The sequence below is a fragment of the Wolffia australiana genome, chromosome 2 (assembly GCF_029677425.1).
Source record: "Wolffia australiana isolate 7733 chromosome 2, ASM2967742v1".
In the NCBI taxonomy this organism is placed as follows: Eukaryota; Viridiplantae; Streptophyta; class Magnoliopsida; order Alismatales; family Araceae; genus Wolffia; species Wolffia australiana.
This window is the reverse complement of record NC_135836.1, coordinates 9,412,981-9,422,212: the sequence shown is the minus strand read 5'-3', so window position 1 is coordinate 9,422,212 and position 9,232 is coordinate 9,412,981. Positions and strand designations below refer to the sequence as shown.

General features: G+C 40.9%; 1 protein-coding gene across 3 annotated transcripts; it reads left to right on the top strand.

The window, feature by feature from the left end:
• Positions 1-5,920: 5,920 nt before the first annotated feature.
• Positions 5,921-8,894, top strand: LOC144716760 (F-box protein At5g51380-like). Of its 3 annotated transcripts, none has more exons than XM_078592006.1 (2): positions 5,921-7,180; positions 8,533-8,670. In XM_078592006.1, exons 1-2 carry the CDS (start codon positions 6,096-6,098, stop codon positions 8,543-8,545), a joined length of 1,098 nt encoding a protein of 365 aa, XP_078448132.1. In that variant the 5' UTR covers positions 5,921-6,095; the 3' UTR covers positions 8,546-8,670. The 3 variants fall into 3 exon arrangements, with proteins under 3 accessions (XP_078448132.1, XP_078448131.1, XP_078448130.1); XM_078592005.1 differs by lacking the exon at positions 8,533-8,670 and adding an exon at positions 8,302-8,512; XM_078592004.1 differs by having other exon boundaries at positions 5,922-7,180; positions 8,555-8,894.
• Positions 8,895-9,232: the final 338 nt, after the last annotated feature.

Sequence of the window (9,232 nt, the reverse complement as noted above, 5' to 3'; positions counted from 1 at the left end):
TCTATATAGATGATATTTTGATAATTTGTCCAGATACTTCCACAATTGCAAATCTTTTATCCTATTTACATTATTAATTTTCCATTAAACATGTGGGTCTAGACATCATTTTTTTGGAATTGAATTTATAAAACATGAAAAAGGATATATTCTATCCTACTCAAAATATTATTCTACAATTTTACATCATGCAAACATGGATAGTTGTAAACATTATTCTACTCAATGTGCCTTTTGAAATACTCAACCAGTACTGATTATTTAGATGATGTCACACTTTACAGACAAATAGTTTACTTTATTCAATATATTACTCATCCAAGACCAGATATAGATTTTGATGTGAACAAGGAATGCCAGAAGATGCAGCTAACAACAATTGGAAAGTCTTGAAACATCTGCTTTGGTATCTAAGAGGAAGCATCCTATGGTGATTACTCACTCATAAAATTTTGAGGTTAACTATTAACACTTTCAGTGATGTATAGTGGGCAGGAGATAACCCTAATAGGAAAACCATATAACTCTTTTTAGCATATATTGGAAAAACCTTATTTCTGGAAGTTTTAAAAAAAGACCATTGTCAGATCAAGTAAAAAGCAAAAAATTAAATCCTTAGCCAATTGTGCCTTAGAACTTTTTTCATTCAGTATCTCTATAAAGAAGTTAATTTTGACACCGGACTATTATTGATTACATGGTGTAATAATATTGGAGCAACATAAATAGCTGCAAATCATGTGTTTCATGCTGGAGTGAAACACATAGACTATTATTTTCATTTCATTAGAGAAAAAGTTGCAGCCAAGAATATTAAAATTTGGTTTTTTCAGTGAGGAAAAATTAGCTGATGCACAGATGAAGTCACTTAGTAAATCTCATTTCAGTATGGTCCAATTCAAGCTCAACGTCTTGGTCAACATATCCAAGAAGCACCATTCATGGGTTAATTCCACCTGCTATTGGTACTGCTTCTGGGTGGATCTGGCCATCAACAACATCATTGCAAAATACATTTATGGCAGATTTTACTTGAATCTGTTGATGGTTGGGATCATTAAAGTTTAAATTTTGATTTTTTAATAATATAAATATTTTGCCTGAATGTGAAAATTAATTAGTGTGAGGTGCAAATTTCTGCCAAAAGATCAAACTGCACGCCACACTAGGGGTCTGGTGGAGTCGAATTTTGAACACTACGAAAAAATTTGCACCACACTGCACAACCATCTCTCCTCACAAAGTACTTAAGAGTATTACACGTTTGAGATTCCATCATGTATTTCCTAGTATATCATTTGGATCTCATACATTCTTAATAAGTTAATATTTATAAATATGGAAAAAAATTCTCTTATAAAGCTTATATTTGTATATCTTATGCCCATGGGATGAAAATTTCTTAAAAATAGAACTGCGTTTTCTGTTTATGAGATTATGTGTCAAGGGAAGTTAAAAACCCAATACATCAAATTATAAAACAAGTTAAGGATAAAATTCTCATTCTAACTCTTGATTGGAATAATGGAGTGTCTAAAAATATGATCAAACTATTCACAAGGGAATGTGACTCTCCATGATACATGCAAAAGGTATAATACTGTGTGAGTGCATGGAATTCACTCTGACGTTAGTAGAGATGCTTATTCTTGAAGGTCTACATCTCCCCTATCATGCCGAACTTTGATACATATTGATAAAATTTAAAATTCTAAATAAATTAAATATAAATTGGAGATATGAATTTATAGATAATGGTGGCCTTATTAAAAATTCTGGGAACACAATAAATTTCGAAAATTTCAAAATTACTAATTTATAAATCAAATTCAACAGTATATAAAAAATATCAAGTACCTTAAATCACTATTGAGATATTGAATCCCATAAAGAAGCAAAAGAGATGTGATTTGTTATGAATACACCATATCATGACCCTAAGAACTTCATCTCTAGGGGCATGTAAATCAGATGACTGGTTGGCATGAGCTCAAATGTTCTGCATTCTAGACCTTTAGAATATGTCAAAAGTTATTGGGTGGATTAGGAAGATTCATAGAAGAAAAAATAGAATATAGAAATGTGATTAGTTTTTGGGATATTTCTGGAGCCTCTTCTTTAAGAAAACTGATAGGCCCAAAGTAATGTGTTTGAATCCACAAATTTACTGTTTATAACTAGAAAACTATAGATTGTGAATGGAATTTGGTTTGTATAGGTTTCTAGGTTGATCCTCTGGGATTTTAGGGTGTGATAATATCAAATAATGTGAGAATATAGGTAAATTAGAGGAGAGGAGAGACAAAAGAGAGAAATAAAGTGGTGTAAATTGAGGATAGAGATAGAGAGATGACTTCGCAAAAGATAATAAAAGAAAAACTTGCTTCAATTAATCAATATCCTTTCAAAGTTGATCTTTCACAAAAAACACTCATTAGACAAAAAATAAATTCCATAACATTACACACTTGAAGAATGACCGGAGTCCACAATTCAAGAGCAAGGGATGGAGAGCACAATCACCAACATTCCAAGGAAGAATAACAACCACTAGATTCCACAACCTTGAGGAGGAAAAGAGATTGGAATAGAGGTTAGAAGAGAGATTTCAGAAGAATAATAGTAATCAGAATAAATACTATAGGGGAGAGAAGAGTTATTACAGAAAAGAAGAGTAGAGGATAGATAGGAAAGAGAGATTTCAGAGCAGAGAAACAATATTAAGAGAAATTAGAAGAATAGAGTTTCAGATATGAATGAGAACAATAACAGAAAATAGAATAGAGCATAAAGAGGAGAATTAAGCAAAATGAGGAAGAGAGAAGAGGAGAGATGAGAAGCGAGATAGTAGAGGAGATATCTGAAGAGAGAGAGAAGTCAGAGGAGAGAGATCGGAAGAGAGAAAAGTCAGAATGGAGAGATCAGAAGAGAGAGAAGTCAGAGGGGAGAGAGGTGGATGAGATTGCATAAAGAGAGAGAGAGAGAGAGAGAGAGAGAGAGAGAGAGAGCTGGACGGGAATGGGAGAGAGAGAGCTGGACGGGAATGAGAGAGAGAGAGCTGGACGGAAATGAGAGAGAGAGAGCTGGACAGAAATGGGAAAAAGAGAGAGAAAGAGCTAGAGAGCGAAAAGTGGAGAATTCAGAAAACAAAGAGAGAGGGAAAAGGAGAATAAGGGAGAGAAAGAAAAAGAATAGAAGGGTGGAAGAGACCAAAATGGAGGAGAGAGAATGTAGCAGAAAAGAGAGAAGATCACAAGAGCAGGAGAAGAGAGGAGAGAAAGAATGACAGATTGCAAGAGAAAGAGAGAGGGAAAAAACAAGGAAGATGAAGGGACCGAATCACAAAAAAATAGAGAAAGGAAAGGAGATATATCGAGAATTCAAGATCAAGGAAAGAGGGTGCGAGCCAAAGAGAGCAAGAGAAAAATAGTGGGAGAAGGATATTTAGATAAAGAGAATTATATATGGAAACTTATAATTAGAGACATATTAAGAGAGAAATAAAATGGATAATAGATAGAGAGAAGTATTGAGATATATTTAGAATTAGAGAGAGATGGAGATAGGAATAACGAGAGATTTAGAGTTAGAGGAAGATCTCTTCTCCTCCCTCTTTTTTAGGATTCCCTTCTTCATTTCAAAGGATGTTGAACTTCATTCAATGGACTTCCTTTACCCGCTACTCTTCCATACTCGAAAGAAGTCCTCCTTTTTGTTTTATGGCTTTCTCTAAAACAAATAAACAAATAAATTAAAAGATACAGAAATCCATCTTTTCATGCATGTATATTTGTAAAAATGACCGAGTGTACAATGGTGAGCTTTGAGCAATACTTATGAGATTATTTCTGAACTAGTAGATAATAAGAATTTGGATATATTTATAGATATTTCTTATGCTATTATCAGAAAATCACTCCCAAGTTATCTCCATTTGCAGAAAAGGACTTCAATATAAACACTACACGAGATAGTAATGAATAACCATTTATTTCAATGAAGTTAAATAGGACATAGAGGTGCGATTAGCTTGGCGGCCACATAATGATTTGGAAGGTCATCATTTACAAATATTAAAAGCCCATGGAGGATACAAGATCTAAAAAGTATGAGCTTTAGTGTGGAAAATGACGGCGATAAATCTGTACTCTTTAAGTTATCGAAGAAAGCTGGAGGACCTAATACATTAGAAAGTTTTTATGGACCAAAACCCTAATAGTTCATAGTGTTTAGGATGACCTCATCCATCTCGGTTACTTTCCTGTTATATCTTATACATGTATAGAGATGTATACACTTGAAGGGAGAAAAAATTGATTTTATATTGTTCTATATTAAGTTGTGACCATCTTTGAAAACTCTTGTATTTTCAAACACATTACAAAGGCTGGATTTGAGGATATTTACTCAAAACTCAGATACTATTTTAACCTCAAGGTACAGCTCAAATTATCTAAAGATTATACTATTATTTATGGAGAAAAATATTCCTATTAACAGTGAAAAGTGAAACAAGAATTCCATGACATCAGTCATAAACACTTGTAACTTTGACTATTTATAGAACATTATCAGCTATCTTGGCCGCTTTGAGATGTATACAACTTGCCAAGTGTTTCAAGCACATGCTCTAAGCTGGATAATAGATTAATTAATCATATTTAAGACACTATTAGGGTTGGACATTTAAGACTGAGGATCGGTCATACCGGCATGAATTGGGACAATAGATCCTCCATTTTAGGACTGACCGGTTACTAGGGCAGGTTTAGGTCCAAGGGTCAAACCAAACGAGAGCAAGACAAAAATTATTAAATATTTATTTTATACTCTTTAGTAAGATTCTAAAAAATATTAAATCGAACTCGCCAGAGAGGTCTCTATTGAGCTTCGCTTAGTCACATCATATTTAACTGACTGTGGCACCCACTTGATGAAGATGAATCCTTCTTCATAAACGGGCTGCAAGAACCCATCACAACCTCTTCCTCTATTGAGTGTTTATTCCTCCTATATTTGCCGGATCGTTCTCCATAAAGAAAGAGACGTGTAAGGGAAAAAGATCCAAAGAGTGCAATAGAGGGAGAGGGGGGAAAGAAGGGAAGAGAGGCGTAGGGGCATTCATTACCAGCGTTTCTAAAACTGACATTGTTGATAGTCAACATAACCATCAACATGACTTTCCTAATTTGACTTTGACATTGACAAGTCAATCTGACCAGACCAGGAACAGACAGGGACATGACCGGGACTGAACTTTAGGTAAGTTTTAGGTCTTTGCTAAAAACCGGGACCAAACTGGGACCGTCAAACCCTAGATATTATTATGCTCCCCACGAAGAGATTGAACACTCCAAATATTATTCTATTTTGAGTCAGAGAAAATCAGGTATGTTAACAGCGAAAACTGGAATTTCATTACTCTTTATAACTGGAACAAATGGTTTCATGAAATCGACCATAAGCAATAAGAATTTTGGTTATTGCTCACAGGAGACGATGTCAAAACCAAAATGTTCATGCACCTCACAGACTCAAACTAGAAATATATCCCAAGATGACACAGATATTTTTCAACTTATCTCTCAAAGTTGAACATATCTTGAATATTTGGGGGCATTCACCATCAATGAACCCCCAAAAGAGAGGCAAGAACAAGTAAAATTAGCATAAACCTCAGAACATATCTTCAATATTTTGGGGATTTTCACCATCAATGAAGCCCCAAAAAAAGAGACCAGAGAAAGTAAAATTAGGGTAACCTCTGAACATATCTTGAATATTTGAGGCATTTTCACCATGAATGAACCCCCAAAAATGAGGCAAGAACAGGTAAAAAAAATTAGGGTAACCTCTGAACATATCTTGAATATTTGAGGCATTTTCACCATCAATGAAGCCCCAAAAGAAGAGGCAAGAACAGGTAAAATTAGGGTTAACCACTGAACAAATCTGTCGAAGAAGACAACCCCGCAGACGAATTCGCAGGGCGAAGCCATGGCGATTCCGCGAACTCGCCGGCGATCGATTCCTCGGTCGTGAATGATCCAGCCGAGGGCATCGTCTTCTTCATCGGTCGATCCCCGTCTAGGGTTATGCTCGCGGCGGCGGCGGAGCCATCGCCGCCGCCCGACGGCGGCCCCGCCACCGCCATCGCCGCATTCAACCCCGAGCTCGATTCCGATCCAGTTCCAGCCCTCACCGACGAGATCCTCCTCCGCATCTTCTCCCATCTCGATCCAAACCTTCGAATCTCCGCCAGCCTCGTCTGCAAGAAGTGGTTGCTTCTCCTCGGCCGCCTCCGCCGCTCGCTGACCCTCCTCGACTGGGGCTTCCTCGCCGGCCATGGCCGCCGCCTCGTCACCCGCTTCCCCGACCTCACCGAGGTCGACCTCGTCCCGGCGTCGATCCCCCAGCCGGCCAAGCCCTCCGGCATCGTCCTCTCCCACGGCCGCCTCGCCCTCCACCTCGACCCCCAATTCGCCCCCGCAGAGGACCCTATTCGAGCCCTGCTCTCCCTCCACCGCCGCCTCTCGCCGGAGACGGCGGACCGAGGCCTCGCCATCCTCTCCGGCGGCTGCCCCGGCTTGCGAAAGCTCGCCGTCGTCGCCGCCGCCACCGATCAAGGGATGCTCGCCGCCGCCGCCAATTGCCCGACCCTCCTCGAGCTCGAGCTCCACTCGTGCTCCGACGCGTCCCTTGGCGCCATCTCCGCCTTCGTCAACCTGCAGGTGCTCAAGCTCGTCAACGGCGGCGCCGTCACCGACATCGGGCTCACGATCCTTGCCCACGGCTGCAAGCGCCTCGTCAAGCTCGACCTGAGCGGCTGCGAGGGGAGCTACGACGGCGTCAGCGCCGTCGGCCGGTGCTGCCCCATGCTCGAAGAGCTGACCCTCTGTGACCATAGAATGGACCAGGGCTGGCTCGCCGGGCTGCCCTTCTGTGGGAATTTGAAGACCCTGCGCCTGATTGGCTGCCGGAGCATCGACAAGGACCCCGGCCCGGCGGAGCACCTCGGCGTGTGCCCCGCCGTCGAGCACCTCCACCTCGAGCGCTGCCAGCTGCGCGATAAGCGCAGCTTGAACGCGCTGTTCTACGTCTGCGGCGCCGCCAAGGACTTGTTCTTCCGGGACTGCTGGGGCCTCGACGACGAGAGCTTCGCCTTGGCCGCCCTCTGCAGGTAGTGGCCCTTCTACTCTATGTTTAAAAGCTATAGCTGATAGCAAGGGCGCTACTTTATTTTTTACCCGGGCGAATTGCTGGGTAATTCTTATAAATAAGGATTAATGTGTCAGGTGCCTGAATAGGTAGCACCCCTTCTTATCTGTGTTTAAAAGCTATAGCTGATTGCAAGGGCACTACTTTATGTTTTACCTGGGCGAATTGCTGGGTAATTCTTATAAGTAAGGAGTAATGTGTCAGGTGCCTGAATAGGTAGCACCCCTTCTTATCTGTGTTTAAAAGCTATAGCTGATAGCAAGGGCGCTACTTAATGTTTTACCCAGGCGAATTGCCGGGTAATCCTTATAAATAAGGATTAATGTGTCAGGTGCCTGAATAGGTAGCACCCCTTCTTATCTGTGTTTAAAAGCTATAGCTGATAGCAAGGGCACTACTTTATGTTTTACCCGGGCGAATTGCCGGGTAATTCTTACAAGTAAGGATTAATGTGTCAGGTGCCTGAATAAGGATTCAAATGCTCAACCTGGGATCTGACACTATGTTCAGATCCAGTCTACAACTTCTGTGCTTAAGGTTATAGCTGATAGCAAGGGCGCTATTCTTCCTCTTAGACTTTGTTGTCCCTAGGATTCAAACCCTCAACCTAGGCTTTGATACTATATTGAGATTTAGTTGAGACTGCTACTGTGCTTAAAGCTATAGCTGATAGAAATGGACACAACTTTTACTCTTAAACTTTGTTGTCCCTAGGATTCAAACCCTCTACCTGGGCTTTGATACTATATTAAGATCCAATTGAGACTATTACTGTACTTAAATCTATAGCTGATAGAAATGGACACAACTTTTACTCTTAAACTTTGTTGTCCCTTGGATTCAAACCCTCTACCTGGGCTTTGATACTATATTAAGATCCAATTGAGACTATTACTGTACTTAAATCTATAGCTGATAGAAATGGACACAACTTTTACTCTTAAACTTTGTTGTCCCTTGGATTCAAACCCTTTACCTGGGCTTTAATACTAAATTAAGATTCAGTTGAGACTGCTACTGTGCTTAAAGCTATAGCTGATAGAAAGGGTGCTACTTTTCCTTTTAAACCTTTTTTATATGCAGGGTGTTGCTTTCAAGATTCCCCCTCAACCTGCAACTTTCTTTTTTTAAGGCTTAATGTGTTTTGCCTAGGATTCAAACTCCTCAACCTGGGTTGTGGTACTGTGTTAAGACCCAACAGACTATTATTGTACTTAAAAGATATAGCTGATAGCTGGGGCGCTACTTTTCCTCTTAAACTTTTTATCGCCGGGGTGTGTCGCCTTTGACACTCTGTTGCTTTAAATTACGGAGGAATGAAAGGTGACGTTGGCAGGGGGGTGAAGTCACTGTCGTTGGAGGGGTGCTCGGTGCTGACGACGGAGGGGCTGGAGGCGGTGATACTCTCGTGGATGGAGTTGCAGAGTTTGAAGGTTGTGTCGTGCAACAAGGTGACCGAGGGCGGGGTGACGCCGGCCATGGCAGGGCTGTTCTCGCGGCTTAAGGAGCTGAAGTGGCGGCCCGACTCGAGGTCCGTACTCATGGAGAGCCTTGCCGGGACTGGCATGGGGAAGAAGGGTGGCAGGCTGTTCAAATGGGCCTGACCTTGCAGTTGTAATACTGTATCATTAACAGAAAATATCAACATTCATTTTGCTATTGAATTTCAGTCATTACCCTTATAGTTCAGGGACATGGATGTGACGAATTTTTTGTCCCGGGACAAAAAAATCGTCCCGTCTGAGGATATGGACGAATTTCGGGACGAAAATTTGTCCCGGGGACCACCGGACGGGACGATTTTCGTCCCGTGGGACAAAAAAACTGTCCGTCCGGAGGTCTAGGGCAATGGACGGACGGATCTGAACGAAAAACTGCTGGATTCACATCTGACGGTTGACATTTCCACGAGGCCTTGCCGTCAAGGTCCTTGTGTTTGTTTGCACGTGCAAATTGACGCTGCTCAGAATTAATTGTATATATGTCCATTTGCATTCTCTCTCCTCCATATTTC

Bases quoted from the DNA above. Each gene is read 5' to 3' on its own strand.
- LOC144716760 (XM_078592004.1), top strand. From the start codon at position 6,096: ATGCTCGCGGCGGCGGCGGAGCCATCGCCGCCGCCCGACGGCGGCCCC. The intron at 7,181-8,554 runs GTAGTGGCCCTT...TGACGTTGGCAG, and splicing joins GCCTTGGCCGCCCTCTGCAG to GGGGGTGAAGTCACTGTCGT.